The sequence below is a fragment of the Pteropus alecto genome, unplaced genomic scaffold (assembly GCF_000325575.1).
Source record: "Pteropus alecto unplaced genomic scaffold, ASM32557v1 scaffold7, whole genome shotgun sequence".
NCBI classification, from domain to species: Eukaryota; Metazoa; Chordata; class Mammalia; order Chiroptera; family Pteropodidae; genus Pteropus; species Pteropus alecto.
The window spans coordinates 43,228,900-43,248,465 of record NW_006494614.1 but is presented as its reverse complement, the minus strand read 5'-3'; the positions used below and the strand labels follow the sequence as shown (position 1 = coordinate 43,248,465).

Sequence of the window (19,566 nt, the reverse complement as noted above, 5' to 3'; positions counted from 1 at the left end):
TTCCCTACATGGAGATGATGGATGCATAATGAACACCATGAAGGCAATGCTGCATCCTGGTTAACTCCACACTGTGCTTTAGGAGCATGCTTGCTGTTCTCCCAACCCTCCTGGGGACCGTTCCAACATCACGCCCGGTGACAGATGTTCTTGATGACTCTTGGAGACAAGTATTTGTGAATGTCACTTGGACTTATAATGACATACAGGGAACTTAATTTTCCATGTCACACCAGGGATGAGGCCAAACTGAAATGGGCTGCTACTTTTCCTGGTGGGGTACTACCTTCTTTCTGACGCCCCTCTCAGCACCCTTCCTCTTCCCCTTATTGAACCCTCCCCACTCTGACACTGTCTCTATTAATGGTAGCCACTTCCTGCAAGGATAGGCTCTAGGGCTAAGAACAAGAGAGTTGGCCCTCCCCACTCACATGAGAAACAGGCCAGGCCCCACCTGTGGACTGTCTGTGTCCAGCCTGTCCCAGGGCCTGCCTGAAGTGCTCAGCTGTGTGTGCTCAGAGAAGGCATATGCCTTGGGATGTCAGCAAGAACCATTAGATAATTAGGGAGCTAATTATCTGATAAAAGAGCAAGACATTATTTCATAGCCAAAATCAAATCCTAAGTTTCCCATGATTTTGGATTACCCATGCTGCTTCTTCCCCTTCCTGGCATTTAGAATAGAACTCAATATTTTCAGACACTGCTCACAGCTCCCCAGGGCTACTGTGGGACTGTGGCATCAGTCAGTCGTGATCTGTCAATGACTTGTGTCCAGGTCTGGTTGGACAATCTGAGCCACTGCCAAGGTCCCTGTCTGTGACCTCAGGCCCTGGGCTTGAAACACTAATCTGAGGTGGCAAGATGCCAAAATAGCCCAAACTGATAAAAGCAGGTGGATTTAGCAACTGCTAAATAGTGTCTTCGTGGGATTAAACAGAGTCATAGATTATCAGAGCTGGGCTCATTTTAGTCACATGTTAAAGTCTGGATGCCCACTCAGTAGCCCTGGCACGGAGTCAGCTGGGTTGTGCCCAAACCCTTCTGGTATGGGCAGCTCACGACTTTGTGGAAGCTCTTACTTATCCTGCCGTTGGGAAGCTTTGATGTTCATTTCCATTCTGTTCAGTCCACCAAATGTTGACTCGATAGCTGTTATGGGCCAGGACTTACTAGGAGCTGAGGATACAGAGAAGAGTACATATGAATAGCACATGCTAGAGAGGGAGAAAGATGCAAAGCCAAATCATTCCACAGCCAGATGGAGAGCAATGAGAGAGGTGTGTAAAGCTGTTGCTATTGAACTTTTTTTTTTTTTTTTTTTAATTTTTTGTATTGGGCTGATGCCTACTCTCTTGCCTGGATGTATGTGTTTTCCTCTCTTCTACTTATAAGTTCTTTGAATAAGTTAAGAGAGCTATAGCTTCTTTTCTAAGTCCTGTCATCTCCAAAGTAACCTTCTGCCATCACACATAAACTTCCAGAATCCCACTCTCATCAGTTAATTACTAGATACACTGCAGTTGGTAAAAATGACTCTTAAGAGTCATGCCATCCTGTATTAAACATATTAAAGCTCTGCTCTGACCAGCTTGAATGATTCAGTGATTAGAATCATAATCTCCCATGATCTGAACACTTTACTTCTGTTAACACAACCAAAAACTACAGGAATCTTTTAGCAGTTTCATCACTTTGTAGGCATGTTTTTTTTTTTTTTGAGATCAACTAAAACTCTGAGCCTATGACACACAAAATTCCAGTCAAACCGATTTTCCTCATCTCAAACTCATGCAACTGAGTCCTTGAACCAAAAGAAATACAAGCTTTCTGAGTTGTTATTTATGTCAATAAGAAAATATACTGAGCAGTACAGAAATGGAGACAGATGTTGAGGCACAAAGCAGAGGCGTTTTTGCATGTTCACATTGATTTATTAATCAGTCTGGTTATTTGGCCAGTTATAAGTCTACTTCACTAGTTCCCATTTTTCTATTTTGTTCTAAACACAGTGTGAGATTTTGTTAAATGACCTAGGCAATTGTGATACATTCTGAGTCTGGTAATAAGTCACAGCTAATGGAAATTCCCAGGATGTTTTCCAAGGGCACCTGTCATCCCAGAAATTCTGCTCCTCTTCCCTGGTGGAAATGCATGGGGACAAAGCCTTGTAGAGAATCGCTGTGCAAGAAGGGATGCCACTGAAGAGTGTTGCCCTCCTGAATGATGAAGAGGCAGATTAAAAGTTTGAGAATTACTGGTCAACAGTGTCTCTTGAACACAGCTAGATAATTTTGGGTCAGGATTTGCTCCCTGTGAACCCATGTTGGGTCCTGGCAATCAGCATTCTTTTCCATAGGCTTACAGCCATCTTTTGAGAAATCCTTTCTAAAATTTGGAATGTCCATGCCCAGCCTATCATCCTTTGCTTTACAAGGTCTCTCCTTTGGAAAGTAGAATATCCATCCTTTTCCCCTCTTAGGTACTTCCCTTTCTGTTCATGCTGTATCAGGACCACTTCCACAGACTTGGGAGCATCATCTAGTGTTCCTTTAGTCCTGGATGTGACCTCTGGGGTCTGCATGCCAGAACTCATCTCTGCTGGCCTTTGGTTCCCTCTTTGTAGTATTGGTATTATCCTTCCCACTTTGCCTGGATTCTGTCTCTGTTACTTATCCTCTGTGTAGCACCTCTGGCAAGTTTTTTATATGAAAAGTAGAATAAGCATAGTTCTTGCCTCCTGGGAGTTTGTGAAAACTAAATGAGTTAGCATGCATGAAGCCCTTAGAAGAGTGCCTGGTGCAGGTAAGGTCTCAATGCAGATTCGTACCTTTATAGTAGGTCCTCCAATAATAACGTTGTTTCATCATAATGTTGATGAGATGCCTTGGAATGTAACTCCTGTTTTTGCCAATTAGCCCATGGTAAAATTGGTTTTGGTTATATGTCGTCTTGCTTAAAGTTGCGGAGCCTATCTATCAAGGATCTTAGGTGAAGACTAATTGTTTTGAGGTGGTTGTTCTCCTTGCTGGGGTGGGTGGAGGCAAATTAGAAATTGCCTGGCTTTGCCTGCCGGCTCTTGTCTAGTTGCACTGCAAACTTCTTCCCAACTAGCAGACCTTTGTCATTTTTTTCTTCTTGCTCTGAACATGGATTAAAAAGCCCTTGTTAGCTGCCTTAAGCTCTGTATGTATGGCATGTGTTTCTCTTTAATATTCATCTTTGGACATAGCCTTGTTTCCCTTCTTTTATATACTTTCCCGTCAAAATCAGAGCAGATCAAATACGCTGGTGTCTTTTCTGTCTTGCGGAGACAATTCATTTTCTAAAAATCCAGTTTCTTCTTTTGAGTCTCCTATTTCCCCTGAGCCAGAATTGCTGTTAGGGCATTGGGCAGCATGGTCATGGTGGCTGAGTTTATTTTAGGTGCTGAAGCTAGAAGGCCTGAGGTCAAGTCAGTCCTGCCTCTTTTGGGCTGTGTGACCTCAGAGAGTTATTTAATTCTCTTGGCCCCTTTTACTTCTCCAAATGTCCAAGAGAATTAAATGAGATACTGCATGGAAAGCTATGTGTCAGGCACACAGTAAGCTGGTGATAATGTTGACTAGCGATTGCTATTACTATTATCTGACTACATACTCACCTTGACCTTTTCCTCTAAAATTTTGTAAATCTGGCTTCTTAAAGACTGAATTGTGTACCTAACCTTCCTCTTCCATTTCTTTCTCCAGAATGGCAGACAAGATAAGTCTTACGCTCACATTACTGTTACTATTATCACTACCAATGATAATAATAATAATTTGTATTCCTTAAACACTTACTTTGTGCCCCACTATTTGGACAGGTTTCCATGCTGTATCTCTTCTAGTCCTCAGGACGCCCTAAGAGGAACTCAGTATTGTTACCTACATTACTTTTAATTCCAAGGTTTCTGATGCTCCCATTTTATTTATAGTTATAACCCTAGTGTCTCCAGGGTCTTAATCACCAAATAAAAGCATTTTGAATTCCCACCTTGAGTGATTTCAGGAGTGTAGCCCCAACTCCCACCCACCCCCCATGACTCTCTTGGAGTTTCTGAGACCCCCGGGGAGGAGCGCCATTTTGGCAACTTTGGCGTGCTGTCACCTTGATGCTAACATTACTCCCCTCTCATAAAATTCAGTTCCCTTCATCCTATGCCTGTGCAAGCCTCAGAGCTGGTAGCTTTTCACCTTTACACTTTTTATCAACGTCAAGATTATATATAATAAATTCACAAGTGAAGAAATCCACTTATTTTTGAAAGGTCATTCTCACAAGTTATCAAAGAAATGCAGATTAAAATAAGTTCCATTTTTTACCTATAAAATTGGCAAAGATGAAAGTAATTATATATTCAATAATTGGCAAAGGTGTGGTTAAAGTTGGCACTGTCACCTTCCACTGGTGAGAGGCTAAATAAATATTCATATGTGATGTATAAAGATTATTATTTTCTTGTTGAACCTGTAATTCAACCCCTAGGAAATATGCTAAGGAAAGTACTGAAGCTGCACAAATATATTTATGCACAAAGATAGTCATTGCAGCTTTACTTTTAATATTGAAAAATGCTGAACAACCTAAATATTCAACAATAGATTTGTTAAATAAATTATGGTAAAGCCAAATGAAAAATATTTTAACACCATGGGAACTGAGCAAGCCACAATGTTGAGTGGAAGGAATTAAGAAACAAAAGTACATACTAGAATAATCATAAATATTGTTTTGAGTTGAAATGAAGAGACCAAAGGCCTCTGGTTAATTCTCAGTGATGGGATTACCAGTAATTTTTATCGTTTTTCTCTATTTTCCAAATTTGCTACAAAGACCATTACTTTTATAATTAGAAAAATACATATGTGTATCTTCAAGTTTAATTATATATCTATACGTCCTTCTACATGTGTATATATGCATATATTTCAGTTAAGTTTCAACGCTGCTTTCTTTACTTCCTGAGAAGTGAAGCTGTTCTCCAGACAAGCCATGTAAAGGAAATTCCAGGTAAGCATATGCCAAGTAAGGGTGCTTCCCTGACTCCCCCAGTTTCCACAAGGCACCACCCTCAGTCTTTTGGACTCACTGGGTGAGTGAATACCTTCCTTATGTGCTCTTCTCCCCCACACCTTCACATCCGGATATTCATCAACTCAGGAGGTCAGAGATGGAAGAAACCTCAATGACGGATCAAAGGTTCTTGATCTCTCTTGACCCATGGGCCCTTTAGCTGTCTGGTGAAGCCTACAAGATCCTTCTCAGAATAATTGCTTTACAGGTATAAAACGAAACACGTAGGATTTCAAAAGAAAACATTCATTCCTTGCGCAGTAGATTCCAGGCTATGTCCCTCACGTTTAACACAAACTGAAGCTACCAGAAAAAGGAACTCACCTGCGGTCAGATGTCCTGGCCCTCTGGCCAGTATCCATCACTCCCTTCCTCCGAGTGACTTAGGCAATTCTCCTGCAGCTTTTCAGTCTTAAACCTTCCTTCCTACCAGTCTAGGAAATGGCCCCCAGATATAGCAAATTTGCAAGGTCAACATTGCTGTTTCCATTTCCAGATGAGGAGACGGACATCCAGGGAGGCCAGTACAGGCAGGCAGGATGGCCCTACCTCTAATATACCAGGGGTTCATGTGTCCTGCTCTAGCTAATTGAAGCTCATCCAGGACTTCAGTGGGACAAGCTGGAAAGGGAACACTCTTCTCCCTCTGCTCAGAGGCAAGAGGCTGCCTGGGGGTGAAGGCAACTCAGAAGAAAATGGAACTCAGGGAAGGTATGAAACTCTGAGAAGGCAGGATGTTTGTGGGGCTTTTGATCTAGCTGAGCCTGAAACAGGTCCCTAAGTTTTCAACTCACGAGCCAAAACATTACCACTCCCTTTATTTTTTTAAGCCAGTTTGACCTGGGTTCAATTATCTGCAATCAAGTATCCAGACTAAGTTACATATTGGTTACCTCTATTTTCCAGGTGAGAAATACTGAGGCAATCCAGGAGAATTATCTGACTACCAAGTAGCCAGGCCATGATCTGAATTCTATTATTCCTGCCCTCCAAGTCTTAATCACAACTGCATCCAACTTTAGGCGAAGGTCCAGAATCACTCCTCCTTAGAGGAGTCAGACCCTTTGGCCAAAAGGTCCACTCATTGTTCTTGCATATCCTCCAGCTTTCGCTCAAAATCAAAAGTTTGGAGGCTCGTAGCTGTGACCACCTACCACTGTAACACCCCTTGGGGGCCTGGTCTTCTTACATATACATCTCATCAGGCTGCCCATGTAAGGTCCTCTCTTCTTCAATTTATAGTCAATGTTCTTTCTATCTCTTCTTACCTGTAAGAATGGCATAGAATCCCCACAGGCATTGTGGGGGAAGAGGTCCTTAAGTGGCAACAGTTCAAAGCCCTCCTCCCATCACCTCCTCCTTCCCCCTGCTTTTGCTGCAGCCCCAGCTCACCTGTAAATCAGTACCTCATCGTCAGAGCAGTTGTACTGCAGCTGGTACATCTTCACGCGGGGTGCTGACTTACTGACCGACCACTTGACCAGGGCCGAGGTGGTGGTCACATCAGACACAAGCACAGCCCGTTCTGGTGGGCTTTTGGGAGGCTCTCCACCCCCGCTGCCTCCACCTCCTCGGCTGGTCTTGCTGGAGCCAGTGATGTCCGAGAGGCGTGACTTGGGGGGTGCGGTGCGGCTGGTGCTGTTGCTGAGGTGTGGCAGCTGGACGATGGAGACCTCCACCATAGCTGTGGCCTCCCCTGCGGCATTGGCGGCAATGCAGGTGAAGGCGCCGCTGTCCTGAGATGTGGTGATGAGGATGTCCAGGGTGCCGTTGTCGTACACGGCAGTCCTAGAAGAGTTGCCCACAAGGCGGTCATCAGGGGCCACCCAGTGGATGAAGGGGCTGGGGTCCCCGATGGCCTTGCACTTGAGCATGGCCGCCTGGCCTTCCAGAACCAGCAGCTTGTGCGTGTGCTGGGTGATGAGAGGTGGCTCACACACAAACTCCTCCTCGCGCACATGCCAGAAGTAGCGGCCCTTGAGCCCCCCGGGGGAGCCACAGGTCTCTAAGTCATCATCCCGCTCAAGCCTGCGCAGCCAGAGGAGCTCACAGTTGCAGTGCAAGGGGTTCCCCCCAAAACTAAAGGACAAAGGTGGAGCAAAGGGTGTGGCAGTCAGAGCAGAGGCCTGGGAACGGGCAAAGATGGGGTCTGGGGGCAGCTTCTGCAGCCTGTTGGAAGTGAGATCTAGGCGAGCCAGTTTCTGCAGGTCAGCAAAGGTGCCCTCGGCAATATGGTCCAGTAGGTTGTGGTCCAGACTCAGCTGGTGCAGGTTGACCATGCGCCGCACGGAGCCCCAGGGCAGGCCATGGAGGTTGTTGTAGGAGAGGTCCAGGTCCTCCAGCGTCAGTAAGAAGTCCTCGAAAGCCTCATCAGCAATACCGCCCAGCTGGTTATTGTTCACAATGAGGTGCTGCAGGTTGACCAGGCCACGCAGAGTGTCCTCCCCAAGGCTGGGCAGCCGGTTGCTGTCAAGGTGCAGGGAGCGGAGACTCTCGAGGTCCAGGAAGGAGAAGGGCTGGATGTAGCTGATGGTATTCCTGGACAGGGTCAGGTCCACCAGCCCTGACATGTTGGCGAAGTCTTGGCGACCAATGTGGATGATGAAGTTGCCGCCCAGACGCAACTCCACCGTCCTCCGGTCAATGTCAGGGGGCACGAAGAGCAGCCCTTTGGAGGGGCACAGGGTCCCCAGCGACTCAGACAGGTTCTGGCAGACACAGTACTTGGGGCAGGCATCGACCACGGCAAAAGCCATGCCAAATGCCAGCAGGCCGCCAAGCAGGGTCTCCATGGTCTGGTCACTCAGACCTCGGCGCCTGGAAAGGAGGGACACAAGGTCAGGGTCAGGAGGAGACTTCCTAGTGCCCAGCGCTTCCTGCCTCACATTAACCCCTGCCTTGAGGAGCTGCAGAGAATGCCATCTGCTCATGCAAAGTATAATCTCTTCTACTAATCCTTCTAACACAGTTCTACTTTTTTCCCCTTAGTTCTTATCCATCTTCTAACAGACTATTTAATGTATTTATAAATTATGTTTATGAAATATTTCTTATCTCTCCCACTAGAATGTCAGCTCCTGGAGGGCAAGTCCTTTTGTCTGTTTCGTTAATTGCTATATCTCATGCATCTAGCACAGTCCCTGGAACACAATAAGTGCTCAATCTATACTTGTTGGATGGATAGATGAATGGCGGATAGATGGATGGATGGATGGATGGATGGATAGATGGATGGATAGAAGGAAGAATAATTCTGTACCAGTGGTTCATTTATGATCATTGGATTTGAAAAGTGCATTATATCTGTACTTTGAAGCAGTTTTACCTTCTTAATTGGTTTAGACTCAGCATGAAATTAAATTGGATCAGCTTTCCTTAAGAACAAGAACATGGAGGAGAGAATTGGCCCTGGAGACGCCAGGGTTAGTGAGAAACTGGCTTTTGAATAAATTCTTCACCATGGAGAATCCACATAGTAGATGCATCTTTGGAAATTCAAGGAAGTAAAGGAGGCAGTGGGACATAAACTTCTTCTGAATACTTAGTATGTGCTGGGTTCTCTGCCCAGAATTTGAAATGCATCATCTCATCTGGGCTTCAGGAACACCCTTCATAAGGCAGGACTTACCTGTATATGTAGATGAGGACTTGTCCACGGCCTAATATCGTCTCTCAGGTCTATACTCAAAAATCACCTTCTTACCCACACCCCACTCAGTCTGTGAATTCCCCTCTTCCCTGCTTTGTGCTTTCCCCTTGAAATTTATCATTATCTAACTTACCGTATGTATTTTTCTTATCTGTCTTGTTTATTGTTTGTCTTTTTAAAGTTTATTTTTTTTAATTCATTTTTTGTCACAGTTGACATGTCTTATATTAGTTTCAGGTATACAACATAGCGATTAGACATTTATATACCTTACTAAGTGATCGCCCCGATAAGTCTAGTACCCATCTGATACCATACACGGTTATTACAATATCATTGACTATATTCCCTATGCTGTACTTCACATCTTATTGTTTGTCTACCTCACTGGCAACAAAGCCCCAAGAGGCTGGGACTTATTTTCACTCACTACTATACTCTCAAAGTCTAAAACACCCCCTGACACATAGTAGGTATTTTTGCATGAATGAATATCTAGAAAAGGAAGGAATAGGACTTTGGCCCAGGTCTTTGTGCTTTTGCATATGACACTTTTCTCACTATTCCTTGTTGTACTGTCCATGGCCCTATTTATATAATACTAAAAATTACATCAATCGAGTTGGACTTTTGGAAAATTATGCACTCTGCTTGTGTAGCATCATGCAGACCAGCAACTCTCAAATTGCCTTCTAAGAGTGCTATTTAGAGTTTTGTAAGAAAGACTTCTAAGGCCAATGAGTTGGGGAAGTGTTGCCTACTCTGGCTGGCTCCTGCAAAAGCTCTATGCGCATTAGCAGGTTCAGAAGGGTTGAGAAATTCTGCTGCAGTAAAGAAACTGGATTAATGTTTAATTCTGCATTGCTCCCTTTTTCTGTCTTGGGTAAATCTACTCTTTTTTCCGAGCAACAACTATTAATATCTTGAGGAAGGAGCACTTCATAGCTCCTAGTTTAAGGAGCACAGCCGCAGACAAAACAACTAGCTAATAAAACAAAGATATGTTGTAAATTTAAAAACCTATATAATAAATTTAAAAAGCTATTCCAATCAGGTACTATTTTATTGTGAAGATTTGAATTTTATTATGTCTCTTTAAGGGTAAATTCCCACCTGAGAGCCTTCAGGCCTAGAGACTTACCCTGTATTTCATCTGGAGAGAGTATTGTTTCTGAGCAGCACTGTCCAATAGAAATATAATACTACCCATAAATGTAATTTTGAATTTTCTAGTGGCCATATTTTTTTAAAGTAAAAAGGAACAGGTGAAATCAATTTAGATAACATATTTTATGTAAACTACTATAACCAAAAATATGAGTTCAACATGTAATCGATACAAACAAATTTTAATGAGATGTTTAATAATCTTTTATTTGTATTAAGTCTTCAAAATTGGGTGGGTATTTAACACTTAGAGCACAATTCAAGTGCTCACTAGCCATGTGTGGCTATTGGCTACGCTATTAGAGCTATTAGACAATGCTGTTAAAGCAGGTGGAGGGTTAAATCCAGCCTACCTCTTGTTTTTCTAAATAAAGTTTTTTTAGAACACGCCCTGCTCACTCATTTACACATTGTCTATGGCTTTTTTCGGGCAGAGGTGAGGAGTACCAGGGGATACAATGTGGTCAGCAAAGCCTAAAATATTTGCTGTTTTGCCCTTTATAGAAAAAGTGTGCTGACCTCTGTCCTAGGGGATTTTTTTTTTTCCTTTTCATCTTCTTCATTATGGTCACTTCATTAAAAGCCTTTGTCAACATGCCTAATTCCACACAGTTCTGCTCTGGGCTCCCATGAGCAGCCACCCACCCTGCCAGTCCCTGCTCTCGCTAATCTCCTACCTGAGGAGTACCAGCCCACACTGACCCAGATCCCACCAAGCACATTCATCCCAGAGGCGCCTACATGTGGAAGCTTTCCACCTGCCACCTTCTCCATGCCCAAATGTGTTCTGGTCTCTAGGTCCACATTTAGCTGGGGCCTGGTGAAACGATAGGAATCATCTCCACTTGCATTGACCTTCTTCTTATTTTTTAACACAACGATAAGTCTTTGAAAGAGTTGGTGCTGCCCACTACCCCAGTGTATTTCTTTCTACTCTCTATCTCTCTCTTTGCTCTTCATGACTCAGCTACACTCAACCTCTCTCACTTATAAATGCCATGTTTGATCATCCTCCAGGACTTCCTACATGCTCTGGTTTCTTCACAGCTTCTCTCCTACCTCCACTCCTGCCTGGCCAAGCTCCTATTCTGTCTCTGGGCCTCAGTTTAAATACTACCTATTCCAGGAAGCTTCTCCAAAACCTAGAGCTAATCAGGCCTTCTTGCTATTTACCATTTTGCCCCCTGTGCTTGCCCTAAATGTTGATCATCATAGTTTTCATTATAATTCCTTAATTACTTACCTGTCTGCTTTCCTAGGCTATAAACTCCCAAAGGCAGGAAACTTACCTGTCTTATCCACCCATCACTGTATCCTTAGTACCCAGCTCCACATCTGACTCATAGGAAGTGCCAAATAAATATCAATTCAAAAATGAATGAAATACAATGCTGAGCAAAGTGAGTTTCTGGCATTGGCACCGAGGTTCTGAGTTCTGTATCAACACTGTCCAAGGTTCATTTGGCTAATCAGCTGAGAAAACCATTTTTACAGAGTAGCCTGCAGAAGCATCATCTGTCTACCATCAGCTGTGTTTTCCAGCATGGCTCACCATGACAGTAAAGTTAGGGAGGCCATCCATATTTCTCTGACATCTGCATCTCGCCAAGTAGAGGTAGTGGTACACCCTTAGACCCACTGAGGACATGGATAGATGCACCCAAGGATGTCCCTCACTGTTTAAACTGTAAGTGGCTGTGTGCATGAGTGCGTACATGTATAGAGGGTGGATAGTCTTCAAGCCTACAGCCTGTGGAAAAAAAATGTCTTCCTTATGTGGTCTCGTCAGTAAACACTGCAATGGGAGGCTAAGCAGTGCCTCCCAGCATTTTCACATCATGGCACACATGGGTAATGATAATATTTGTCAAGCATATCTGCTTGTCAGGGCAGAGGCTGTTGATGGTCTGTACTGGATATCTTCCCTCCAGTCCTCTCTCCACCCTCCTTGACCTTGTTCTGTGTCATGGGAGACTGCCCAGTATGAGCTGCATTAGCACAATATGGATGGCTTTCCCCATCCTACTGTGTTCTCTGGGCCTTTCCATCCTTGGGTCTGTCACCTGCTCTCTGGTAGACAGCCACAGCAGTGGCAGCAAGCAGGGAAGACTCAGACACGTTGCAATGCACACCCTGCCCAGGGCTCATTGTTTCAAATAGTTTTGTCCCTGTAAATCATGCTAAACAAATCACATTTAAAAAAAAAAAGTTTGTTGAGGATTAACAAACGTCTAATGAATTCAAATCTGTGACATAATAGAGCTGGGTAAATATATTTTTAAGTAATCAGCATGGAAGATTACTGACAGAGAAGTGACTATTGAATCTTAATTAAAATTGTATTCTGAGAACTATCACTTAATATATTACTCTCACAACCAAACAAAAAGCAACTTAAACCTCAAGTTGGAAGGGAGGTGAGTGGACTGGGTCGATACTCATAATTAGTGCGCATTAGGGGTGAGGTGAGGGAGTTCTTTCTTTTGAGCAGGAAATTGAACAAATGCTGGAAGGAGCGACCTAGGTCCCTGTAAGCATTTCAGATGGTTGAAGGTGGTGGAGAGCAAGGAGAGGTAGAGATGAGGATGAGAGTGTTGCTATCAGGAACAAAGAAACAGATGAAAGTGGACAGGAGGGGCCACGGGAGTATTTGTGGGCAAAGCTGAGAGAAGTGCATGGGGATCAGAAGTGAGGCTGTGAAGTGGATGTGGTATCAAATGTCAAAATCAGCCTTCAGAGGAGGAATCCATGCAGAGGAGTCAGAGCTTGTTTGCTCAGAATATCTATGAGCCATGGCTGGGAGGAGGGAAGGGAAGAGTAGGGGGCGTTGCCAGGAAAGGCAGAAACAGAGTAAGGAAGAGAGACACCCTGTATCTGTAGTGCCTGAGAATCGGTGCATCTCTCTCTCTTGATGTTTACCCAGGATAGGAATGGTGCCTCTTTCCTCCCTTGGTTTCTTCATGTCATCTTCACAACAACTCTGCAAGGTGAGTGCTGCCACTAGTCCATAAAGTGCTCTTGTACAAGTAGGAAGAGATGACTCGCTGGGTGTTTACAGGGCTCCTTAGCTGAATAACATCGTGCAATGAGCAACCTGTCTGACCATATCTTGTGGTCCTGAGTATTTTATCCTCATTTTAACCCCTGGGAAGTGAAGTCCCGAGAGGGCAAGGCCTGCCCAAATTCCCCCAACTTTCCAAGAAGAACCACAATTTGAACTGAGGATTGTCTGGCTCCAGGCCATCCTCGGAGTAGAGGAGGCCCCTTTGGAGGCTTCCATGTGCCTGGTGTACAAGAGAAACCTGCTGCCTCCACTACGGCATTGCTTAGTAACCAGTGAAGGCCCAGCTGTTCAACTAAATTTGGGTACTTGTATTTCCTTCTTGGGGATGGGCTTGGAAAGAATGCTGGTTTTCTCAGAAGCAGAGCCTAATTGGTTCAGAAAGACTCACCCATCAGACCCTGATGGTGGTGAGTCACACACACACATGCATGCACAGACATGCAAATTGGCATGCATGTATGACACACACACACATGCGTGCACACACTTAAATACACCAGCAATATATAGAATTGTGGAAACAGGCTGACAGTTTGTAATCAGAGTCAACAGATGGAATTTTATATTTAAAACAAAAGAAAAAAAAGAAAGATGAGGACAGAAAGTGGAAAACAAACGGACATTGTGGCAGAAAAGGAAAATGCCTGTTCCTACAGTTGAGGAGACCAGAGATTTTCCTCCTCCCTCTCCTATCCCCAGCGCCTGGGCCCTGCCTCCCTATTAGAACCACCTCGAGCTGTTCCAGACAGAAGAGGCAACATTTAGCAGATGGCTGGCAAGATATATGTGATATCTCTCCACCCTGATTTCCATTTAAAAGATACCTTAGCAACCAGCCAAGGAGCCACCCACCCCTGGAGCCTGTAAATCAAGTAAGATGCCTGTCTCTGCTTCAGGTAAAAAGAAATGGCCCCTCCAGGGTTCTCTGGGCTGGGAAAGTGTGAATTAATGAGAGAGGGAGGGGTTCGGATCTGCCAGGCAAGCAGCTGCCTGCAGACTTGTCCTTCCAGAGCACTTGCTGCTCCCCATAAATCATACCACTCAAGTGGAGCCTTGGAGGGACTGATTCCTGAACAAAGGGATGGGGAAGGGAAACTCTGACTTCCAGACACTGGCTGACGGAACTGTGTTTCTGGTATAGGAGTTGCCAGGTGGTGGCCCAGCGCCCAGCCCTGTGTGCAGTTCTAGTGTGCGGCTTCCAGCACCTCCACCTTCCATACCCTCAGGAAGAAACAGTCGAGGCACCTTCTAAGGGTAAGAAAAATAAGTTAGCATCAGAGCTAATCTCCCAAATGCCCTCCCTGATGCTGCTCCATATAGGGATCTCTCTAGAACTCTGAGAAATAGGAGAGGGGACAAGCTCAGTGAGTGTGTGTTGGAGAACGAGATAGCCCCTCACCACAGAGCTCCCAGTCAGACAAGGGAGGCAAAATCTTTGACCTCAGGCAGCTTCTATTCCAATATTAGAGTCACAGCTTCCAGAGAGAAACAGATAGAGACAGAGACAAACAAAGAGAGACAGAGAAAGAAGAAAAAAGAGCCAAACCCCCAAGGGAGCTACTGCCCTCAGAAGGTTTTCGCTTTGCGGTTGCAGAAAGATATCCACACAAGATGGACAAAAATATTCCATGTGTGGTCCCCAAACAAAGCCATAGAGACAAGGGCCACGTCCCAAATCCCAAACTTCTTCATAATCTAGCTAAAAAGAATGTCTTAGATAGCACAGGTAACAGCAAAGAAAAAGGGAAATAATGTCTAAAACATCAAAAGGGTAGAATGAAGCCCTCTGGGCTCTGTTTAAACTTCTATTGTGCAAGATAAGCAGTTGTTATCATAAGTAAGTTATTAAGCTTAAGCTCTGAACTTCCGTCTCCGTTCTCAATGACAGCATTATGCTTCCGTGTTACCATGCCCATGATAGCTTTCATTGTGTGGCAATGTAATAATGTTTTCCTGTCTTCTACCCCATTCAATGAACTGTCATACACTTTGGCCCCTTTGACACCCTGTACTCACTGACTTAACATTGTTCCTACCCTTGCCTGGAGCGAGCCAGACATGCTAGAGAAGTAATGCACCAGAGAGCAGCCCCTCAACCAATGGTAGTAAGGGGGGTGGAGGATAAATACCTCAGCTTCCTCACCCCTTGGGTGGGATGACTTTGAGGCATGCTCTCTCCAGTCTCCTGGAGGTCCTCAGTGACACTGAACTCCAGTTGCCTTTCACAGCAGTCGCCCGCTCTTAACACATCCTGTATTGGCTGCCTTCCCTTCCCCATGTTCCTTCCCATTCCTCTTCCTGTATGTCCTGCCATCACCAGCCAAATAAGCCACTTACACTCAAACCCTTGTTTCAGGTCCACTTCTGGGGAATCGAGCCCAAGGCACACTTCTTAATTATAACTCTCATTATTTTGGTACCAATTGCGCCTGAGCCACTGTGGAAATGCCAGATACATAAAAATAAAAAATGATGTGAAAACTATGCACATTCTCGCCAATGACTAACAAAAACTAGCGACTTAGTGAAGGAAGGAGATCTCATTTTCCACGCTAAGTTCACACACTATCACTAATGACTGGCAATGATAGTCAAATGGGAAATGTCTTCTACTCCATGTATTCACGACTAGGGCTGTGGAGCTCTAGCCCTCTTTTGTCTTGAGACACCTGTGAGCCAGTGTGTGAATGACTGTGCATGAATGAGGGAGGCCCATGTCTGGGTGGGTGTGGAGTGTGAATGCGGAGGTTGGATCGTGAATGGAGAGGTGTATGAGTGAGGAAGCGGGTGTCTGAGAGCGCCTGTGTGAGTGAGGGGGTGTTGCCTGAATGGAGGTGAGTGAGTGAATGGGTGTGTTTGTGTGAATGGAAGGCTGTGTGGGTGAAGGGAGGGCCTGGTGTTACGAATGGGGGCCTGGATGTGAACGAGGCTGCCTGCGACTTGAGGGTGTGTGAGGAAGGGAGCAGGCAAGATTATTTGTTCAGCTTTGATGAAAACAAATACTGTTTTGCTGCCATGTTGTCAACTGCAAACGCATTAATCTCCATGGTTGCCTGTGATCTGTCCCTGCTTAGGGGACACAGACAGCCCACAGGGCTGACAGCTCTCAGCATCAGTTTAGGCCTCGGCCTCCTCCCTGTTCCTGCCTGTCAGCCTCCACTTCAGCCCTCAGGTGTGAGTGTGTGGGGGCTCTGGTTTCACACAGAGATTTTTGCTTTAATTCAGTCATGACTTTCAAGATTCTTTCTCTAAAATCCACCCCCAACCCCTGTCACCATTTCAAGCATCTTTTAGATTCTACCAGCTGAAGCTTCAAGCAAGGATCCAGCTATAGCAACCTGAGTAGATAATTCTCTCCTTACCACGGAGGAAGGATGTAGAGAATGTGGATACACAAGGGTGCATTTCCAGTCACCAGGGCCTTTCTGGGCCTTTCTCCCTTTCCCAAGATCTTCCCCAGCAGATTCATATCCAAAGACCCAGCCCTTGCCATCTTTAATCCTTTCATCCTTTCCTGCTCTAAATCAGAGAGCATCTCCAGCTTCACGGACTCATCAGCACCACCCCACCTCCACTCCAAAAATCCCCAGCCTTTCCCTAACCCCCATACTCAAGTGAGCGACCGCAGAGCTGGCCCTCTCCAAGACTGGACTAATGAAGGGAGCAGTGGGGTGGAAAATTCAAAGCGGCAGATAATCCAAAACTCATTTCCATTTGGCTGGGGAATGTTCACTCTATGATTTACTCTCCTCATTATGTTTGGCTTAGGCTAAAATTAAAATTGGCTTTTCTTCATCAAGCCACCCAGGCTAGAGGATAGGCAATGGCTGGTAGCATTAAAGTTCATTCCAGCTGGAGGACATAATTATGAGTTTACGTCTGAGAAAGATTTCAAACTTAAAGGTTGCTAGACTTAGGGATTAGGTCTCCCTCAGCAGACTGGAGCTCCCTGATGGTAGGGCTGTGTCTAGTCTGTATTCCCCAAGCATCTGCCCATGGTTCTGCCTCTGGGATCTGAGACTGATATTAGCAGTATCCTCCTGCTCCCCTCACAGCCTCTTCTCCTCATTGTACTCTCAAGGGCCCAGGCCGGGCCAAGCTTCTCTGAAGTAACTGTTCAGGGAAGGGTCTCAGAGAGGGGCCTCAGCAGGGGCAGTCCCTGATGGAATATCATTAAGGGTCACTGACCACTCGGAGAAGGACGATGTCTCATTGAACAAATCTGGGATTATTACCCTGCCCTGTTATTATCTGCTCAGTATAACATCAAGCTTGGTATGTTTAATCTTGGCCCCTAATAACACTTCTGATTATTAAAACAAAAAATAATTTAGAAAATCACATTAGCCTCTTGATAGGAGTTTATTTGCTTGTTTCAGCTTCCCTGTTTGTGGATGGAGGGGAGGAGCTGGTGCAATGGGGAGCACAGTTATAGGCAACGAATCCTGGGCTGCCCCTCATTGGTTTGGTCTATTCTTGGCCTGGGAACAGAATCCTACCTGTTAACTGACCTAGACTTGCAAGGCAACATACAAAAGCAAGAGGACTTTCGTGAGGGCTACCCTCATTGTTTTATAGCCCCCACAATGCCCTGGGAAAAAGCAACAATAGGAAAAAAGCCTATTTGTGAGGTCCCACCACAGGTTGTCCCACCTCATATGATCCAGCAAAGTGGCCACTAAAGGAGTTAGGAGGGAGGTGGGACACAACTGTCTGGCCCTTTGAAGGTCAAGAGTACTAGGCCACTATGCCATCTCTATCCCCATGCACACACTACAAACACTGTCTCATAGATTAGATCTAGCTTCAGCCTCGCAGCTTTCTACTTTTTTGTACAAAGCAAATGCAACGTGGTCCCCTGCCTGCTCCTTCACTGTAATGCGTTCCTCTGTCCTCCCAGTTCTGGGGAGAAGGGACAGAGAGACATTATAAGTCAGTATCCTGGGATGAAATGGATGACAAAATGGAAGCGGTACCTGAAGGAAGTTTGGTGAAGCAACAGTTTACAGAGGTGTGTGCAGGGTGAGGAGAGCCTAGGAAGGGTGGTGCAGTACCCAGGGGCTGGCCACAGAGGGTGGCTACTCCCCCTTTCAACCCTAGGCCTACAGGGGCAAAGAAGAAGGGCAGTTTCAGGAACCTAGGCAAGGTTATAGCCATGAAAGAGTTACCTGGTAGGAGTTGTGGCCTTTAATAGAAGAGTGGATATAATCCACTGACAAACTTCAGCCTGAGGGGGACCAGCCAAAGGAAAAGGTACCCCTTTCTCATTCTGCCCTCTCACCTCCTGCTGGGGCCTCCCAGAGGCTAAACCCAGGAGGCCAGAGGGCAAGGGAGCCTACAAGAAGCTTTCCATACAGGCCAGCCTCCCCAGGCACAGGGCAGGGCAGATAAAGATGGAGAGTTTACTTGGAGGCACAAATGGAAAATAACCCACACACAGAGAGAATGCCTTCTCTCATGTCAACTTTCTCAATGAGTTGTTGGATAATAAAACCACTTGGAAGGATTAAAAGAAGAAAAAAAAAAGCAAAGAAAAAATAAAAGAAAAGGAGGGAAGGAGGAAAAAGGAGGAAGAGGAGAGAGAAATTAATCCACTGGAAACAATAAACCCCACAGACTCAAGGGCAGTAAATATGAATTCAATTTGGTTTTGCCATTTATACAACCCAGCCTTCTTAAGGGCTGACAAGCTGATCGGATAAAAGTCACTGTTGCCACCAGGACAGCACATTTAAATTTTTATTGCAAACACCAGGCTCCATTACCCTGAGATCTGCTCTCTGCATTCCTAATATTGTCTTTCTTCATGTTGGAATGTGAGCATCCTGACTCCCACCTACAGGCTGACACAGCAGGAAGAGAATGATACAGGAGTTCTGTGACTTGGGTCCCTACCCTGGCCATGTCCTGGACCTTAGCAAGCCACCTCTCTTTCTTGTGCCTCAGTTTCCTCATTTGAATTGTGTGTGGGATGGGGAGGGCTCATCTATTCAAGTATACTTCCAGCTCCAGTTTGGTGAGATTTGGGGATCAATGAAGAGTCCATGCTTGACTCAGCAGCAGGGATTCAACCACTCAGTCATGCTTCTGCTGAGCACCTGCTCTACGTGGGCATGCAGGACAAGCAGAACATATGGGCTATCTCCCCTCTTCTCAAGAGGAGCTCACAAACACATACTTGGGTAACTGTAATCCAGCAGAGGAAGGAAGTATCTACTGCATGTCTGGCACTTTACACACATTATCTCATTGAAACAATTTGATAATGCAGTACTACATGCCCCTTTTACAGGTGGAGGAATTGAGGTTCATGAAGCATATATAACTTGGTTCAATGACTTAACACAAAAGACATAGCTGGAATCCAAGCCCAGGTATACCCTACCCCATCATGGACAACACCATTCTCAAGGTAGAGAGAAAAGAAAGTGGCAAAATGCTATGGAAATCCTTCAGAAGTCTTCCCTTATAACTAGGGCAATGGGACACTTCTTGGAGGAGGTGGCCTAATTGGGTTATAGATAGTAGGATTTCAGCAGCTAGGGTTAGTTGTGTTACTGAGGACATTCCAGAAGACTAAAGGTTCAAG

At 45.1% G+C, this 19,566-nt stretch overlaps 1 protein-coding gene across 1 annotated transcript in view; it reads right to left on the bottom strand.

The window, feature by feature from the left end:
• The window catches only part of LRFN2 (leucine rich repeat and fibronectin type III domain containing 2), a 51,357-nt gene extending 43,468 nt beyond the window's left edge, over positions 1 to 7,889 (bottom strand). The window contains exon 1 of the mRNA XM_006926584.1: positions 6,490 to 7,889. Within this exon, the coding sequence (XP_006926646.1) occupies positions 6,490 to 7,889 (1,400 nt within the window). The remainder of the gene's footprint in view (positions 1 to 6,489) is intronic.
• Between the last annotated feature and the right edge of the window lie 11,677 nt (positions 7,890 to 19,566).